This window comes from Tasmannia lanceolata, unplaced genomic scaffold, assembly GCF_043159265.1.
Source record: "Tasmannia lanceolata isolate RefF3 unplaced genomic scaffold, GAP_Taslan_0.1 ptg000026l, whole genome shotgun sequence".
Taxonomy (NCBI): Eukaryota; Viridiplantae; Streptophyta; class Magnoliopsida; order Canellales; family Winteraceae; genus Tasmannia; species Tasmannia lanceolata.
The window spans coordinates 5342634-5363015 of record NW_027518703.1 but is presented as its reverse complement, the minus strand read 5'-3'; the positions used below and the strand labels follow the sequence as shown (position 1 = coordinate 5363015).

Sequence of the window (20382 nt, the reverse complement as noted above, 5' to 3'; positions counted from 1 at the left end):
ATGGACAAGTCGAGGTAACCAATCGAATTCTCCTGCAAAGTTTTGAAAAGAGAGTTGAAGATGCCAAAAATACTTGGGCGTCAGAGTTACCGAATGTCCAATGGGCCTACCGACCTACCCCACGCACCGCGACGGGTGAATCCCCATTCAACCTAGCATTTAGTGTTGAGGCTATCATTCCGGTCGAGATAGCCATTCCCTCTCCAAGAATCGAGGGCTACAATGAGCAAATGAATGATGAACTCATGAGGAGCAGTTTAGACCTCATAGAGGAGACCAGGAAAAAAGCTCGGATCATAGTCATTGCATACCAGCAGAGGGTCGCTCGGTACTACAACCATCGGATGAAAGAAAGAGCTCTTAAGGACGGAGATCTGGTACTCCGTCGGACAGAGGTTTCAGACCCACGGAATGCCGAAAAACTAGCCCCCTCATGGGAAGGGCCCTACAGAGTTACAAGGATCCTATGCCCAGAAGCATACCAATTGAAAAATCTAGATGGCACACCAATCCCCAGGACATGGCATATGCAGAACTTAAGAAAATTCTATAAGTAAGTTCATTTCACTTTCCTTTCTTTGCTTTTAGTATTGTGTTTTGTTTTTTCAAATGCAGGAATAAGTAGAGACTGATCTCCAAGAAAGGATGTAATAAGGAATTTCACGTGATGAAATAAAGTTTAGTTTTGTGTCAATAAGTGTTCCGATTATACCTCCATGAATGATTAATGTTTCTATGTGTGTTTGAAATATTCTTGAAATATTACAGTCCTCACCAGTCGTGTAGGTAGGCTGATTAAAACAAGGTAAAAATGCTTATCCTTGAAAAGAAAGAAATAAGCTTATACATACTTATGTCAAATAATTATGTTAAATAATGAACAAACAAAAATATTTATATGCATATAAATATGATTACCTTAATTAACCTCATAAGGTTAATATACCTTAATTAACCTCATAAGGTTAATATACCCACCGTCCGAGCAAATAAGCCGGTCAAGTAGGGTGAGGCACTTGTCCGACTCATTAGACTGGAGGACTCGATGCCATTACATCAATTAACCTTTTAAGGTTAATGCCCACCGACTGAGCAAATAAGGCAGTCGAGTAGGGTGAGGCACTCGTCCGACCCATCAGACAGGAGGACCTGATGCCCTGATCTCTAGATCAAACCAGATGATATGTAAAGTGCGATCGAGGTTGATCATCCCGGATACCACTAAGAATATCACTGGATATGAGTTCTCTCCACGTAAAGGAGGGCGGGTCAGTCGACTTCGAATTGATCAATCGAAGAAAGACGACCGACGTGCAAAGCACAAAGGGAACACCCGAAAATTGTTACCTTTATAAAGGAACAAGAGAGTGTATCCCTAAATAAAATGGGAACAGGACCAAAGGTCCGGCCCACTTCTCGTAAGAAAAGCTCGGACTAAAGATCCGACCGCTTCTTTACCTGGATTTCCCCTTTTTTATTTTTAAATAAGAAGGAGAGAGGAAATAACCAGAATGATAAAAAACCCCGCCCCTCATAAAGGAAAGGCAGGAGGTTCATAAAAAATTACAAACTTTTATTCCCCCGTAAAGGTGAGGAATAAAACCCGTGCATTGTATGAATATAAATATGAAGTACCTGTAAGTACCAAAAAGTGCTAACAAAAAACGCACCACCACAAAGCATATGCCCCACCATGAGGCAAATATTACAAACCAAACAAGTCCCAAGCGTGTCTGAAAAAGAATTTTAAATATCAGCAGAAGGAGGGTTCAACTCAGCAATGATCGGAGAGTCAGTAGCCACGGTGTCAGTCTTAGGGGCGGTAAACCGCTCTACTGAAAAATCGGGCATATTTTGTAGAACTTGCCTCTTGCATTCTTCGAACCCCCTCACTTCAAAGTCGAGAGTGTGATACGCCACTTCAAAGCCAAAATCTTCACTCCCCTTAAACTTGGAGATTGCTTCCGCCTCGACTACCGACCGATCTCGAACTAGCTCGCTAACGGTCTCCTACGACGTTTTTAGTTTCCTCTGCGTGTCCTCTAAGTCCTTTCGGAGCACGGCAATGGCCTCCGTATCGGTCTTCTCCTTTCTCTCCAATTCTGCAACTCTGTCTTGTAAAGAACCATTTTTCCCTCCAAGTCGCTAACCGCATTCCGAAGCTGTAGATTGTCCGCTAATGTGTCCATAATACGGTTGGAAACTATGGCACTGAGATCATTCATCTAGTAAGAGATGGCGGGGAATAAGTTCGAGCAAGTATAAAGAGAAAAAGGAAAAAAGAAAGGTTCAATTATACTTACTATCTTCTGTTGGTGAAGGAAGAAGCGGCTTAAAGCCCCGGCGCTCAATTTCCGTAACTCTTCCTTATCACTCGGAAGTACGCTATTCAAACACATTTCTACCCCGACCCTCGGGTTATGTATAGCCGAGTCTTTGTCCCCAACCTTCCAAGGAGGAATAAAGGAGTCTCCTCGAACCCGGGCATCCCCTTCCGGAAGGTCGACATGATGAAAGAGAAGTTGTGTTCGCCTACTCTCGTCAATAGTAAAGGAAGAGGGAAGATTGCTGGGGCCTCCATCAGTCGGAACCCCCATATCTGGCCCTTCGAGCCCTCTCCAAAGCCGCCATTGATATCGTCGGGATAGGTCGCGAAGGAGCCCCACCTCTCTCAGGAATTTTATCCTTCTCGTACTCCTTGCTTTTTTCGGGAACTTGGATCTTTTCCGGAACTTCCCTCCTCTCGGGAACATCCGCTTGTTGAGACGCCATTCCTATATAAAGAAACATAATTATTAAGACCTTCAACAAAGGCACCACCGAATGAATAAGAAGCAGGAGAGAGAATTACCGCTTTTGGCGGATCCGACCCCCTTGATGAAAACCTTGGGGTGAACTACCTCGCGGCACAGACCATATTCTACTAGCTTTTCTTGGTCTTTGAACTTTCGAGTATCAATCTTAAAGCCCGACGAGATGGACCTGAAAATCTTATTTCCCATATCTCCTAACTTCGGCAGGACGCTTAATCTGTCGGTCGAGGGTTTCCTCCAATCAAAAGGAAAATCCCATCTCGTTGGAGGCCGGACGAAAACAAACTCATTCTTCCACCCTTTGATTGAAGAAGGGGTTTTCGCCCCGATCATTATGTTCCAGCGATGCGTGATGGTCAACCATTCCCCATCATCCACCAGTTTCAAACATCGGCAAAAAATGTCGACTGACACATCAGCATTCAAAAGTTTGCTTTTGGCCAAGTAGGCTAATAAATTCCTCCAACTATTTGGAAAGACTTGAGAGGGAGCTATCCCAGAAAACTTGAAAATCTGAGGGATCACTCCTATCAAGGGAAATCGTAGACCGCCCTTGAAAGCCTCTAAATAAAAGGCTGTCTCGCCCTCGACAGAGCTAACACAAACTCGGTCTCCATCGCTCGGTATTCTGATAATGTAATCATAAGGGATATAGTACTCGTACTGAATATCTTCTACATTCCTATTTGTTAAAGTGCAAACCTGAGTCGTAACTATCTCCGGTCTATGGGGTCCCCCCACATCTCCCATAGCCTCAAAAAAATTGGCCGACTCTTTAATTAAGGAAATGTGTTGCTCCCCTAATGGTGTTTTCATTCTCAAACCCAAGGGAATATCATCAGGTTCATGAACCTCATTGATACCCCCCGAAGAGGTTTTGGTCTTTTTGGACAATCTCGGGCCCCTCTCCTTCCTGGTAGGGTTTCTCTTCTTATAAGACTTCGCCGGAGCCGGCGGCTCACTGACGCTGGCCTCGTCCCCCAGACCTTCATTTGAATCCGTCTTATGAGGAGACTCTGGTTCTCCATAGGCCCTACGCTCCCAGAAGGGTTTTGCGAGTCTGAGGCATCAGACATGTTTAAGGGCAGAAATACTGGAAAGAAGGGGAAAAGAACTTACGGGTTTTCGTGGAGACGAAGGTACCAGATGAGCCCTCTAAAGCGAGAAAAGTTTCGCTGTTCTTTGCCGCCACCCTTGAAGTGAATTCGATGGGTAAAAAGACTTTTGGTAAAAATAAAAGGATGGAAAAACATTATAAATGGGGTAAAACCCTTAGGCGGGAAAAACCAGGGTTACCTTCTAAAAAGAAACAACTGTCATGTCCCTAGACATTGACGCTTCGCATCCCCATCATTGCGCTGAAAATAATGGCGGTTGCTATTATAATCAAGAGTGTCGATTCCCAAGGCGTAAACTGTCAAAAGTTAAAAGGTATAGTCCTTTTCACCTGGCACCGATTGATAAGAAAATGGCGAAGATGACCATCTTCTAACGACCGGTAGTGGATCGCTTTCAAATGAGCACCGACTCTCACAGATGCCCACTGACGGATTTCGAGGCTGAGGCGAGATAATCAGAATGGACTCGTGACTCAATGAATGTGCATGATAGAATGACGCCTATAAGTAAAGTAGGAATCCTATTAATCTCTTTAACCGATTACATGTGGTGGACTTCGAGGTCAGCAAGAAAACAAAAAGCAAAAACTACTATAGTCAACAAGGTGAGGGTAAAGACCGTCCGTGTCCATGCCATCAACAAAAAGGAACCCTCCCCTGATTCTGAGGAAAGTGCGAAGAACAATGTTCTCACCTTCTCGATAATGAGACCAGATTCCAGGGGTTCCGAGAGATATCACTCGGTCGGTTCTTCGGCAGGAGAGGTTCCACAGGGACCAGCATTTCCCGACAAAGCCTCGAGGCGGGCACGTAGCACCGCGTTCTCTTCCTCCAGGAGAGCCTCCTTCATCTCCAGACCGCTCAACTCCTCCGCTAATTATATGAACCGGGGGGCGAACCCTATGCTCCGATCTTTAGCCCGCCTCACCGAGCGTCGGTAGTTACGAGCGAACAATCTCATCCCCTTCAAATCAGACATCTCACATTGGGCGTCTGATTGGCCTAAAGAAGAAGGTTTAGCCTCCTCCGGCCTCTTTTTGGTCAACGACGAAGCAGGAAAGAGGGACCCAATGGTCTCTTCCTTCGTTTCTTCTTATTTCACTACCCCCTTTCCGATTGAAGCCCTCCTGGTTCTCTTGGCCACTGGTTCTGCTGGCGGTTCCGGTGAAGATATAGGGATAGCATCCACCTCTGGAATTACCTCAACATCAATGGCCTCAACGTCAATGGCCTGGGCTTCGAAAAGCCCAGGGATGGAGAGATCCAAATCCAAGTTTTCGGCCATGGCAGTAGAAGAGGCGAAACAAAAAAAGGAGAAAGGGGAAGAAGAAAAAGATATGGGTCACTGTTGAAAAGACCTTAAGAATGAAAAGTTCAGAAAAACCTCCTTTTAAATAGAACTCGAAAGGCCGTGAAAAAGATATTCTTTGGATTCTCCCGCCCTCTTTTGACACGTGGCACATTGCCACTTGCCCCAAGAAACGGCGATCATAATGGAGGAATCCCCTCCCATCATATCCTCATGATAAGGACTGCCATCTCATCAAAAATGATTTGACGGCTCTTAATGATATAAATGAAAAATGGGAGAATTATGATGGCTCGTTTCACTTCGTCGATTGAGTGTCAAAATCGATCGGCCATCATTGGAGTAAGTCGGTCAGTACCGTGAGATGGATATTAATCTACATATTTGGCTATACTTTTAAACGTTGAGTATTGTGCCACAATGCGGTATTAAGTTCATGACTCGATTAACATACAGCTTGGATCAAACCAAGCAAATGGTAAGGGCAAGATGAAAATATTATGAACAACAAATACTAGCAGAAAAGTAAACCTTTTTCATTAAAACTTCAAAATATTTACATGAAAAGGCCCCGTGTCCTATGAACATGTAAAATAAAAAAGATGATGGAAAGCAGAAAAAAGGAATCCTGAGAAGTCCCTTAAAGAGGTAGGCCGCCTAGTCAGACCAGTCACGAGGAGAGTTCTCCTCGTCCGAGTCATCCTCGCTATTAAGCCTACGAGGGGGGGGAGGCCTCTAGGGAGTCAGTTTCGTATTCAGCCAATTGCTTGTTGAGCCTATCCACTTGCTCCTTCAGGCTTAGGTTGGCAATACGCAGGTATGTGTTCTCCTTCTCTAGGGCCAGCATCCTCTCACACATCTCCATTCCTTCGCCATGCACAGAGAGAAATAGAGAGCGTTTTCAAGAGACGTACTCCCCCATGGACTCCTCTTTGGACGGAGAAGGAGGGGTGTGGCGAGAGGGGAAACCAGGTGGAGGAAGAGAGGAACCTTCGACCTTGGGGGAGGAGGGTCCCACCTTCCCCTTTCCTTTGTTGAGTGAGGAGGGGCTGTCAAAGAACTTAGACATCCTGAAGAAGGAAAGAAAGAAAAAAAGGGTCTCTGTCAGAAAAATTTTCTGAGTACAAAATCTAAAGGTGAGACCTGTATATATAGAAGTGGAAAGGAGGGAAAAGGCATTAAGTGCTACAAAGTGTCCTTTGGATTTCTTCCGCCTCCTTGCCGCGTGGCGCGGTGCCGTTTTCCCCTAGAAAAGATGCGCCCATTATGAAGGGGTCTTTTCCCATCACGTCATTATGATTATAGCCGTTCTATCACTTATCGAAGGGGATTCGACGCTTCCCCATAATGAGTAGCGATGACCGAAAGAATTAATTAGTCTATATTTATGAGACTTAGTTTGCCGAGGTCGGATGATTCATATAGCAAGCATGAAATCTTTTTCCATAGAATATAGTTTATCAAGTCATCATAGATGGGTAGGGAGCATGGGGGAATGAGAAACTTGAGAGGGTATGAGTATAGGAAAGGGTGAGAACTGATAAGTGGCTAAAAACAGGGAAAGAATGAATTGAATTTTTAGTAGAGTTTTTTTTTTTTTGGCAGCCTTTTCTCACCTTCACTCAGACCCTCTTATGTCTCTCCCTCTAGTGCCCTTCCTCAACATAATTCAACATAATTAAATAGCACCAACTCTAACAGCTTAAGCTTTTGGAGTAATTGGTTGTGTCACATAGGATCGGAGCCATTGCTTAACGGTAAGTCCTGGGTTCAAAACCCAACAACTCCTTGATATTAAAAAACCAGGTGTACGGCCAAATCAAAAGAGGGGCCACACGTGAGGGGGAGTGTTGATGTATAAATGATTAAATAACACCAACTCTAACAGCTTAAGCTTTTTGAATATTTGGTTGTTTCACATTGAGTTGCCTTGCTGAACGAGTTCTCACCCAGAACCCACCCCCTCCCTCTTCTCTCTTCTCAAGAGGTGAAAAGAAATTGTATCTACTCACCCTAGCTCATGAGGAAGGGATTTAGTCTAGTTCAGAACCCATTCCTGGGAAAAAGAGCATCTGCATCAGTTCAGTACATGTCATATATGCCCACACAATCAGAATAGCAGGATAACCAAATATAAGTATCAGTCATGTTTTGCACTCTAATCATGCAGATTTAGGCTCCATTCAACCTGTTATTTTGATTAATCATGTAGGAAGCAAATGTACAGAAGTAGTACAGAAGAATACTCCGTTATTGCAGAAAATTGATGTCATCTCATTTTACTATACGACCATTGAAGATGGAGTAACAGAAGTGAGAAGGAAGAATTTGAATAATTTTTACATGAATTCAATCTTGGCTAAGTGTGACTGTTTGATCAAGTGACAAATGTGTAAGAGGAGAAAGAAACAGTAACTTGTGAACTTTACAGTAAGAATTGGCGCAGAATCCTGAATTCCAATACCTATTTTCAGAGAAGTAAGTTATTAATATAGGCAAATTCAAAACAGATATAAAATAGAAGGGAAAATGTAATTACCTTTACACATATTGGCATTCCAGTTTGCAATGGTGAAACCTGATAATTAGTGGGAGGACGTAAAGGACCTTCCAACATGTTAGGTTTTAGACTGCTGGGATACATTCAGTTCCTGGAGACATTGACTAGTGTTGGATTGGTTCACAAGGAAATTTGTTATAAATATTAAGTGAAGAAAGATGCGATAACCTCTGAAAACCGTACATGGCCCTTTTAAACATGAGAAGTTTTCACAATGGTTCCCAACTTAGGATCATCAGTAGTGGATGTCTTGAGAGCCTGTTTCCTCGGACGGAACTGAATACCAAGATATGACCGAGAAGATGGGTTCATTGATGAAACAGAAGGCAAGGTTCGCCAAAGCCAAGATTCAGAAGGTGATTTTGGCAATGGAGGGGGAAGTGGAGACTGCATAGCACTGGAATAAGAGTTTTCCTGATCTTCTAATTTTGAAGGCTGCGAGTCATCAAAATCTGAGCTACCATTGTTGGGGAGTTTTGAACTTGAAAAGAACTTATCCTTTTGAAGTAAACCATCCTTGTGTTGGAAACCATCAGTGATGTCTGTTTGTCCTCCAAAAATTGAAGATGGTTGTTCTGAGACAACAACCCCAGAGTATTTGGGCTGCAATCTGTCCGTTTCGTTCAACATATCTGCCTGATCGACCCCTCCTAGATGAGCCTCCAGGACAGGAGTTCTGTCTAACACCTCATTTTGGACCAGAATCTCAGTGTCGTCATCCACGGGATTCATCAGCACCATGGTATTGGAAGAGCTTGACCCTGAATTTGGAGTATCCAGCATATGAACAGAATCTACATAAAGGGTTTTCTCAATTGTATTTTCTCTGATTTTTCCTTTCATCATTTTCTGTTAGCATAAGTGTGTTGTCTTGGAGAGTTTTCTATATGAAAGATCCAAATTCTGTGTGTGTGGAGTTGGTTTGAGGAAGATAGTCTCACAGATTCCATGTGTTGGTCGTCTAGGTGGGTAGAAACTAAGTGTAGGTATAAAAAAGTGAAGGTTCAAATTTGTGAGAAGGTTGAGGAGAGATAAGGATGCTAAATTACATTGCAACTAAGTATGAACATTCAATGAATTTTGTATTTTAAGTGCAATCCTATGAAAGTAGCATGAGATTCTGAGAATCCTTCATAATCTTCTATTCAATCTCTGGTCTCTTGTGCTATTTTGTTAGAGAAGGAGAGGAAGTGTGGGCCTTAATCCTTAGGACTGATTGAAAGGAAAGAATGCTACCAAGGCAACTGGTGTGGTGCTCCTAGAAATGAAACAATTAGACTGCTGAGGGCACAAAAAAGCCAAAGTAGACTTGCTGAACTTGAGGAACTTTAGCAAACAGAAATAAAACAAGGTTAGTGAGAAGTCTCAAATCAATCTATCTACAGATATTCAATGAGTAGATTGGTAAGTGAATATGAGTTGTGGCTATGGTTTCGAGACACATGGGAAGAATAAAGTCAAGCATCATAATAAATATGTCACTTCTCTAATTCAAGGCCACACTATAGATGGATACCGAATTCCTAGTTGTAACGACAAATAGTGTTTGACGGCGATGCATGTGGTTTACCTGAAAGCCTGATACCTCATAACAAGTGTAGTTATATGGTACCCGGACTTGTGGTCATGCAGTGGAAACCAATAAACATTACTTCAAGACAGTAGATTATGAAAACTGTGGAACTACCTAACTAGGTGACATTTCAAAGGTTCCCCTATATAATTTCTCTTAAATCCCAAGCATTAACCCAATTGGGGCTGTTCACCACGAGGATAGAAATCCTTGGATAAGCTGTTTCGCGGATTGACCATCCTGCTTGGATAGTTTATCTTGAAATAACATTCTCATCTGTTCCCCAATTTTTTTATTGGAAATTTTATCCAAGAACAAAGGTAGATGGGAACAGAGGATTGCAAGTGTATCCAAGGATAAAAGAAACCCCAGCTTGCTATCACCATGGTGAACATCCCCATTAGGTTATAATAGCTTACAACTGTTTAGTATGGTGTAAATACCAAGCATCTGTCCTCTTTGCTATCCAGTTGTCTTATTACCATAGCATTGTCATTTTTCTTTATAAGAGAAGGGTATTATACAAGGCTCCACGGAGCAAATTGCCATTTTTCTGAGGCTGGCAGCTGTTCAGGTGGGGCTATTGGTCGGTGATGTAGTCTGTTCATCTGGTGGGCTCCTGCATGGATGGGCCATGCTCAACTTCTCCCCTATAGGAGTATAGAAGGATGCTAACCATTTTATAGGGTAGCATCAAGAGCTTAGCATGATTCCATATATATTTTTTAATACGGAACAGTTGACGATAAATTTTAATAACAAAGGAAGAGAAGATTTATTTGCAATTATGCAAAAACATGCATGAAGTTGTGTCAAATAAATTACATAATAATTATGAAAAATGACATAGCTGGCTTCTGCTCCTTTTTTATCCAAGAATCTTCAACATAATATATCAAGCTCAAGACAACAACATAGAATAACAGTAGTAGTACTGAGATAGAAAATGAGTGCATTCTTTTGTGAATATGGCCTTCCAAATGCAAAGAAAACCCATCCACCTTGTTCAGCTAAATGCGGTAAATCCATCCCTCTTCCACTTGAGATGAGGTTGCTGGTGGGGGTTGGATTTCTCTAGGAGCTTGGTCCATGGGAACTTGTGTTTGGCAATCATTCGTTTCTTGCTTCTACACCCATGCTATCTCCATAATTCTACAAAAATGAAAACAAAGAAAAACTTAAATAAGGAAATCTTACAATAACAAGCCTACAGAAATTATCAACATATCACAATGAGAACCTCATTAACGAAAAAGTTCAAATAATGTATGAAAATAGTCAATGAAATTTCCAAGCTCAAAATAAGATCAGTGTAGCATGTACAGTGTCTGGGCCAACAAAACTAAACAGGGACAAGGAGTTGGAACCTTATTTCATGAAACCTGTAGGAATGTCACCCATTTTCACACTGTATTTTACTAGATAATCAAATGTATTTAGAAAAACAAAGGGAGACAAATATAACAAGCTGTACTATGTAGAAAAGAGTATAGGCAGGGAGGAGGAAGATTGAAATCAGTCCCCTTTTTCATAATAGACATGTAACTTGCAGGCAACAGTTTGACATTGTTCGTTTTCATACTAGACATGAATTTAGCGAAACATTGTTTCTTGATAGGGCATGTTGTTACATTTTTTTGGGAAAAGGTGGGATCAACATCTCTATCATTTAAGAGGAGAAAACTATCATCTGTATATAAAATACTGAAGCTCTGTGTATAAACCTCTATCATCCAATTGGTTCTTATACCCATCAATCCTGACCATCCAATTGGTGGGATGGGCTTTTGTCCAAAAGAAACACCATGATATTAAACCCTTCAATCAGTGGACGATTTCTGTATTACTTCCCATAACTTCTCCACTGCCCAGAGTAGGAAGTTGATCAGATGGCTAGTGTTGTGAAAAAACCCTCTCAATGGAAAAGAAAAACTAAAGAAGAAATACAAACAATCGCACAAAGACACAAAGATTTACGTTGGTCGGCAAAGCCTACATCCACGGCAGAGGCAACGAGAAAATCCACTATAAGATCAAGAGAGTACAAGAGAAGATCAATATCTCTCACCAAACCAAAAGGAGGAGAATGGAATTTCGAATGGTTGGTGGTGATATGCTAGGGGATAAATCGAGAAGGTGGTGGGGGACTTGTTTTGCAATTACTGCAACTTCAACTGGTGGAATAGATGCAGATGGTGCTAGCAAAAGAAGGTAAAACCACTTCCCTCGACCATTACCTTACATGAGAGAAGCCATCCAGCATCACATGGGGAGAGGAGGGGGGGGGGGGGGGGGGGGGGCGCGGGGGGGAGACTCTAAATTGGGAGCTAAGAAAAGCACAGGAAGGTGATCTGTGGATTGGTTTTGCCCCTCCTGTGACTACTTTAATTTCAAGTGGCGGGATAAATGTCATTGGTGCCGGCAGGACAAAATGTTATGTGCCTCTATGGGTCCCACTTGGGCTGGAATAAATTAGTTTAGATTTATTAGTTGGGGATTTACTTTGTAGTTGTTTGGGACGTGTAGGAGTCTTAAAGAGAAGGAATATCTAGATTATGGATTTTCTACAAATAACTTGTACGTGGCTTTTCTTGAGGAATGAAGAAATTTATCCCAAAATTGTGTTTTTGCATAGAAGGAGGAACGACCCTTCCCTCGAAGCGGGTCAAGAGGCTGATCTTCCCTCTAAGAAGATCAAATCAGTTGCGAACCAATCTGGGTTCGTAACAAAGTGGTATCAGAGCAAGGCATGGATGATCTAACAATCAGATGGTTGGAAGCAAAGGTGAATTCTCTTGTTGTTGGACAAGAGAGAATGATCGAGGCAATGCATGAGATGTTTTCTGCTATGAATGCGAAGTTCAACAAGATGGTACTTTCATTTGGCGTGAAGATAGAAGATCCCTCATGTTTGAAGGAGATGAATGAAAGGTTCAACGAGATCACCGTTGAGGAGGAGTGTATGACGAAAAAGAAAAGAAGAAATAGAAAAAGGAGAGGAAAGAAGAAGAGCGAAAGAAATCAGATAGAAGAGAAAAGGCCACAACCGAAAGGAGTCGTTGATTTTCAGTATTGCAGTCGAATTCGTAGCAGGAAAATCCGTAAATCCTCTCAGCCTGTACGTCATCAAGAAGATCCTCATTCACGACCATTCGTGTGTCAAAATCCCAATTGTTCTAAACAAGCACAGCGATGGAGCTTTGATGAAAAACACGATCAAATTGATTTGAAAATAGAGCTTCCTCAACACTTGGTGACTAATCGCAAGACGAAGAGAAGAAAGGGAGTGAGAAGGAAAAGAAAAAGAGAAGAAGGGAGAATTTTGAAAGATTCTATGCAAATCTTTCACCAACGAGCCATTGCTTAATTTCCAACCTTGAGGACAAGGTTGATTCGAAGTGGGGAGGAATGTTAAGTGCCTCTATGGGTCCCACTTGGGCTGGAATAAATTAGTTTAGATTTATTAGTTGGGGATTTACTTTGTAGTTGTTTGGGACGTGTAGGAGTCTTAAAGAGAAGGAATATCTAGATTAGGGATTTTCTACAAATAACTTGTCCGTGGCTTTTCTTGAGGAATGAAGAAATTTATCCCAAAATTGTGTTTTTGCACAGAAGGAGGAACGACCCTTCCCTCGAAGTGGGTCAAGAGGCTGATCTTCCCTCTAAGAAGATCAAATCAGTTGCGAACCAATCTGGGTTCGTAACAAAAACTCCCCAAATACGGTAACCTTTGTTAGTCCACCAACCTCACTGGAGACTGATGATAATGAGTGCGAACGATGTCCTGACACCGGTGAAATCTCTTCATATAGGGGGGGGGGGGGATTTTAACATTATATATCTCGGGTAAGGAAGTGGAAGTGCGAATGGATACCCTAAAGGCTTGTTTGATAGGGAGAAAGAGAGATGAAGCAATGAGATCCTAGTGGACCTTTGGCTCTGGGCACAAAAGTTTTGGGATCTCCCATCTCTCCATTGCCCCTGCATCATGGCAAAGAACAAGTTCATTTCTATGTTCGAATCAGAGGAGCAGGCCTTACAGATCCTCACCAAAGGATCCGAGGCATGGGGAAATCAACTGCGCTCTCTCTCCCCTTGGAGTAGGGATTTTATTCAAGGTGCGGAGGTCCTCTGGGTCAACTTTTATAGTATTCCATTAAATGCATGGGCCATTTCAATGGTGGAAGCCTTAGGGAGCCTTTTTGGTAAGGTTCTGGATACAAAGATGGAAGGCAACCACCAACCTTGTATGAGTTTTGTATCGGCTAAAATCCTAGCCCCCCGATAGAAGTTATCTGGCACATCTGTTAAAATCCGAATCTTTGATCATTACTATACCATCGGAATTGGAGTTCAAGAGAAGATCGGGGATTGTTTAACTAACTTCGAGCCTTTTACTACTTTAAATTCTAAGGGGCGACTGCTTTCATCGGTCGAAGCTACTCCGGATATCGTTGGGTTGGGAAGATCGGCAGTGCCACCTATTGAACGCCTCCCAGAGTATCAAGGCTGGCTTTCCGACAAACCCCTGGGGCCCACTTTTCTGAGTTCAAATTTTAGTCCTGACTAATCAATTTCAAAAGGTGTACTACCTAAGAATGGACCTGTGGGAGGCGTGTTGGGATCCATGAACATGAGTTTTGGTCAAACTTGCCCGTTACCTGCTGGACTTGGCTCTAAGACAAATGATCCTCCTGTCCCTAAAAGAAAACCTAGACAGATGGACCCTCCTATTTTAAAGAGGACCTCGAGTGCTCATATTCCAAAATCAAGGAATATTCTGAATCTCTTAAACCTAGGGCTCTGGTTTGAGCCCATTTGGTTTAAAAATCAAGGCCCGGAAGTCTAGGCCTAAAGGAAAGTTTTTTAAAAGGAAATCGAAGAAACCAATAGAACCTATTCCAGTAGGGATGAAGGAGAAACCCTTTGGCTGGATCTCACATCGTTATAACCCACTATCCCATCTGCCTAGGGTATGTTCTGCCTACGGCTAAGTAATCAGTGGCCTTCCCCTAGCTTCGGTCCAAGTTGAAGCTAGTGGGCCTGGGGGAGTGGGGGCCCTAGTGGATAGTATTCTAATTAGAATTTGAACTATAGATATTTTAAGCATATTGCAGAAGTTTCCTTGGTGTCATTTTTTTGGGTCTTGGGAATATGGCGTTGTAATCATTAAATAGCTAACATTTGTTTTTGGCGTGAAAAGTAGCATCCCATCAGGACTAGGTTAACACCTTCCATTTTGCCTTTGCGTGTTGAGTACAATACCTTACATAACTCTATTATCAAGGAGAGGGAAGTTGTAAAGGTTCTGGTACACAAAAGTTTTCATATGAGGTAGTGGAGAAGGGGATCAGTCCTTGGTCATTCACCACAATTAGGCGGTGACCCTTTATATGGGGTAAGGGGAGACCATTGGAATCCATCTGCTCTCATCTTCAGAAAAGCATGAATGGAAAACCAAAGTAATATGCATGATTCAAGCATCTTCAATTTTCCACAGCATCCATGCTTGTTGTCTGTCTGATAATATAGCATATGCCTCGCAATACACAATGTTGAATTGGCTTGAAAATATGGGAATTGCAACATGGATAAAGGGTCTCCTTTTACAAGTACTGAAGGTTGCTCAGGAGACTGTTTAACATCTCTTAATCAACTTAAAGGGTCTCCTTTATTTGGTTCTTTGCATGGTTTTAAATTTCGACCGAAATCCGAAATTTTGGATTTCGGTGGGGACCGAAACCAAAATTAGCCGAAATTCCAAATTTCGCCAATTACCAAATTTCGGAATTTCGGTCCAAAATTTCCGAAATTTTGGTCTGAAATTTCAAACCCAAAATTTGAAGCTTAATACCAAATTTCGGATTTCGGTGGGGTCCGAAATAGGTACCGAAACCGAAATTTTAAATCTTAGTTCTTTGCATATTATAGAATCAAAACAAGAACAGATGAGTAAGCTCCACCAATTCTCAATCGAGGATACGGTGTCTGTTTAAAGCATCCTCAAAGCGGCTGCATGAATCTACTCGCATCTCTGAGCTCATGTCATTTTCCAGCGCCGGATAATAGTCCTCTCTCAGCCGAACATCCCTCAGGTTTGGGATGTTAAGAAGAAATTTCATGAAGTGTTCATGGGCGGTCCCGTGAATGAAGAGCTCCCTCAGATTTGAACATTCGCCAAGCAAGCCAGCCGCAGGCAGAGAGAGGCTACTGTGGTTCACATCTCTGTCCTGCGGATGCCAGTAGTCAAGTTCACCAAGGTTTATGTTCCCAATCCCATTCTGGTAAAACCTCTCCCGCAGGCTAAGATCCATAAACCTGGGTGGTGCAGTCAGAGCATACCCTACTAAATCTCCACAGTCCAGTTTCATCTTTGACAGGCGAGGATAGCAAGTCAGAGAGCTCAGACCGAATGCAGGTTCAGCTGGCTTGGGTTGTGTCCTACAGTCACCTGTTGAATTACAGAAGAGTAAATAACATCAACCCTAACAGCTTAAGCTTTTGAAGTAATTGGTTGTTTCACATGGTATCAAAGCTATTGCCTTACTGAGTCACCTTTGAAGTATAAATGATTAAATAACACCAACTCTAGCAGCTTAAGCTTTTGGACTAATTGGTTGTTTCACATGGTATCAAAGCTATTGCCTTACTGAGTCACCTTTGAAGTATAAATGATTAAATAACACCAACTCTAGCAGCTTAAGCTTTTGGACTAATTGGTTGTTTCACATGGTATCAAAGCTATTGCCTTACTGCGTCCTCGGTTCAAAACTCAATAACTGCTTGGTATTAAAAACTCACGACCAACGACAACGACATGTGAGGGAGAGTGTTGAAGTATAAATGATTGAATAACACCAACTCAAACAGCATAAGCTTTTGGAATAATTGGTTGTCCACATCATGATTAAATAACACCAACTCGTAACAGTTTAAGCTTTTGGAGTAATTGGTTGTTTCACATGGTAGTAGAGCTATTGCCTTACGAGGTCCTGGTTCAAAACTCAACAACTCCTGATATTAAGAAAGTTTTAGAGTAGTTGGTTTTAGAGCAGAATTCTTAATCGACAGAGATTGCAAAATTACACAGAGCGCAATGCCATCTATGCCATCTAACTGGGAAAATGTTAGAGCACTTCCAATGCCGGTCATAGGAGGGTTGATTGATGCAATCCCGGAAGAGATTGCAGCGATTCCACAGAATGAGAAGCGAATCAAACTCAGATGAGGTTGGAAATGCTTTGGCAAATCTGGTAAAACGTTAGATTTCCCCAAATATATTCTAAAATTCAAACAAACAAACAATAAGACAAATAAGCAAATCACGATCAATACGTGCTTAGACCCTTAGTAGAACATTAAGAGATCAAGCCAAATAAAATTCACATATAAAGTTCTCAAAGAACCCAAAAGCCTAAAAGCAAATTTCCATTCAATAATCAAAGAAAGTCTCCCTTACATTGCTTTCATGAGGGGTTCTATTTACAAGAAAAGAAAACCCTAGAGCTAACTTAATACTCAAGCAACTAACCACAGCCGTCCGTCTAAAATAAGATCAATAGATTAATAGTAATCTTGGAAATTTCTTCTTCGCGGCAGTTTCCATCATCATCACCAGAGATGCTGATGTGGAAAGGTAAGAGGGAGATTAAAAGTGGAAAAGGGTGACTCGGCGGCGGGGAAGGGAGGCATGCCATGGAAGGTGGAGAGAGTGGGTGAGTAGACGGTGAGGGTGAGGGAGGTGAGGGAGGTGAAGGCTTGGGAGAAGCGATGGGCGATTAGGAGGTAAGGGTCGAACGGGGAAGAAGAAGAAGAAGAGGGTTTGAGGAAGGAGAAGTCACAAGGGGGGGAGAGGAAGAGATGGACGTGGGTTACTGATTGGAAACAGGTTGGGATGGGGAAGAGGTTACGTTTATTGACAAAGAGGTTGAGGGAGGTGCGGGTTGAGCGTTCGAGGGCGAGCCATTTGTGGCTTACTAGAGCCATGGCGTTTCGAGTCTTGAGGTTGAGGATGGAGGCGAAGATGATGGTCAGGATGGCTTCGGGTAGGTCGTGTAGGTGGGTTTGCCTCTCTTCTATCGGCATCTCTTTCTTTATTTCTTTCTTTCCTTCCGTGGGTTTTGGTTGGGGGGAGTTTAGTGCGTGTTTGGCGTACAGTTTATAACACCGTTTGGCGTTTGAAACACCATTTTGGAGCCAAACGGCCGTTTCGAAGTGTTTGGGTGCACAACCGCCGTTTGAAACGCCGTTTGAAACACCGTTTTGAACCCTCAAAATGGTGTTTTGCAAACGGAGGGGGAGAGGTCCGTTTGCAAAACGCCGTTTTGAACGGAGTTTTTGTGCTGTGGGTTTTTACGTGCTTGCCCTCACCAAAACCCATTTTTACGTATATGCGTGTGATTTTATGGTTACGTGAAATACCAAAAAAGTGGGGGTGTTAATATCATTCTTGAGAACACAAATTTGTTAAATTGTTAATATTTAATTCAAAACAAGGGGCTGCTGATATTATTATATGGTCTCTTAATTTTGATTTTTTAAAGACAAAAGAATTAAAAGAAACCCTAGTTTCTTACTTTCTTCATCTACTTTGCAAAGTTGCAAACCCTCTCACGAGTCACGCCTCAGCGCCACCACACGTCCGTCAAATCCGGCAAATCTGGCCGTTAAGAAGAAGAAGGAAAAGAACCCTAAAGGTATAGCCTTTTTTTTTTGGCAATGATGTTTAATTTTAATAGTGCTTGAATGAGATCCTAATAACCTTTTAATATTGGGCCTAATGAGAGAGTAGTTGAGTTACATTAAAGCCAACCAAACAATGCCCTTTTTGGTTATTTTACCACTAAAACTCTGTTTTGGGGCATTTGCAACCAAACACACAATACCTCCGTTTGCCGTTTAAAATACCGTTTTGATCTGGCCAACCAAACATGAAAACACAGTTTGGCAAAACGCCGTTTTGAACCAAAACGCCAAAACGGCGTTTTAAACGCTATTTCAAACGGTACGCCAAACACAGATGATTCACTAAATTTTAAGAATGGGTTGCTTATATAGAGCACTTATATGATAAACATGGAAAGATTTTGTGATAACAATAAAATATTTTAATATAATCTAATTCCTAATTTAATCTAATCTAATTGCTAAATCTACCTTGGTTACCCCACTTACCTAATCACCACCAAGTCTTGGTGATCCAATGGTGAATCTCAATCCAATCCAATGGTTAGATCCTTCATATTCTAACAGGGAAATGAGAGGGACCCTACTTACCCATTTGGCTTTTCTTTTCCTATAGATAGAGGGTTTTGGTAAATTTATGGCATGTTCAGCAACACTTGATGAGATATTTTAGAAACGGTTATTTATCGCTATAAGGAATCCTATTTTTTAGTCGAAAAAGTAGCAGGAATTTTGGAAACTGACCTTAGCGGGTCAACAAGATTTTTGAGATTTTTTTGGCTTTACTCATTCTCCAAGCCTAAAAAAGGGAAAAATCCCGTAAAAGAATAGTTTCCGAACACAAACCCCGGAAAAAAAAATGGGAGATGATGCGCTAATATCCTAAAGCGGGCGAAAAAATGGGAAGCATAATGACGAATATAAACCATGTTTTGACAATAACACAAACTCACTTTGTCTCTATTTATTTAACCAGTTGTCATTTGTCGAAAGCGATTACAATTCCCAAAAAGTGTGTCACTATCAAAACATGGTAGTGCTAGAAAAAAAAAATTGTGTAAAATAAGAGGAATGCTAGACTCAAAGGAGCCCTTGCATAAATCATGGGAAAGGGCACCCCATTGGCTGCATGTTAACAAAATGCGGAAGACACCACGAAGAAGAATGGGAGATGAGGATGAAAATAACAAGGAAAAAAAACTTTACACTTATTTACTCGAGAGATAAAGAAAGAGAGGCAATTAAAGTGTAAATTTGGTTAAAGAGAAAGCAAGAAAAAAGTGAAATCGATTAAAAAGTAAAAAATTGAAAGAAGTTATTTTTCTTTTTTAAAACCTTTAAACTGGAATTTTATAAAGAATTCTATGTTGTTCGGGTCACTTTTTAAGTTTTTAGTTTTTAGAATAAAAACGGGTCAATGCCTTTTTGTAAAGTAAACCATTTAATAAGAACATGAAATTTGGCCAGGAGATGATATTTTCACTCCCCTGCATTAAGTGCACACTCCCCTTATAACATGATTTGACGTCTCAATCTCACACCAACTGCCTTTAAATCAGACATGGGATCTTAAAGCCAAGCCAACCCAACTTCCTTGCCCAATGCCCTTTTCATCTCATACTTCCCTGCTTTTTAATAAGGGATAATTACATTTACACCCCCTCTAGTTTCTGACACATCCACTTCCACCCCTATAGTTTAAAACGTGACAAATACACCCTTGTAGTTTCAATTTGTTTAAGGTAGGCCCCCTCAGCTGAAGGTTCGTCCATAGATTGAAGGGTTAGGATGATCTGATGGAGCTGATTTTTTGGGCACACCCTATCTATGTCAGGACCCATCAAATGAACGCTTTGGATCATCCAAACAATGTGGGCCCACATTATTTGGATGATTTTTTGGTAGTGTTTGGATTCAGGTAGGGGCCCACATTATTTGGATGATCCAAAGCGTTCATTTGATGGGTCCTGACATAGATACGGTGTGCCCAAAAAATCAGCTCCATCGGATCATCCTAACCCTTCAGTCTATGGACGAACCTTCAGCTGAGGGGGCAAACCTTAAACAAATTGAAACTACAGGGGTGTATTTGTCACGTTTTAAACTATAGGGGTAGAAGTGGATGTGTCAGAAACTAGAGGGGGGTGTAAATGTAATTATCCCTTTTAATAATGTAAACTACCTGTCGGGTTGCCGCATTCTACTGCTCACACCGTAACCGAGGATTGCTTGTCACCCCTACTATTTTGGCACCAGACAGATGATTGCTTGTCACCTTGTGGGTTGCATAATCTGCAGTAATCTAACAAATCTAATCTTCTTTC

The 20382-nt window shown here is 41.8% G+C and overlaps 1 protein-coding gene across 1 annotated transcript; it reads right to left on the bottom strand.

The window, feature by feature from the left end:
* Positions 1 to 10222: 10222 nt before the first annotated feature.
* Positions 10223 to 17485, bottom strand: LOC143858448 (F-box protein MAX2-like). The gene is made up of 4 exons (XM_077369101.1): positions 17043 to 17485; positions 16460 to 16655; positions 15337 to 15846; positions 10223 to 10525 (listed from the first exon to the last, which is right to left on the bottom strand). The coding sequence occupies exons 1-3, from the start codon at positions 17456 to 17458 to the stop codon at positions 15343 to 15345; spliced, it is 1116 nt and encodes a 371-aa protein (XP_077225216.1). The 5' UTR covers positions 17459 to 17485; the 3' UTR covers positions 10223 to 10525; positions 15337 to 15342.
* Between the last annotated feature and the right edge of the window lie 2897 nt (positions 17486 to 20382).

Excerpts from the sequence above, each read along its gene's own strand:
- LOC143858448 (XM_077369101.1), bottom strand. The coding sequence starts at position 17,458 with ATGCCGATAGAAGAGAGGCAAACCCACCTACACGACCTACCCGAAGCC. Across the intron at positions 16,656-17,042 it reads CCTCCCTTCCCCGCCGCCGA|AATATATTTGGGGAAATCTA; the intron begins GTCACCCTTTTC and ends TTTGAATTTTAG. Across the intron at positions 15,847-16,459 it reads TAGATGGCATTGCGCTCTGT|TTACTCTTCTGTAATTCAAC; the intron begins GTAATTTTGCAA and ends GGTTGATGTTAT.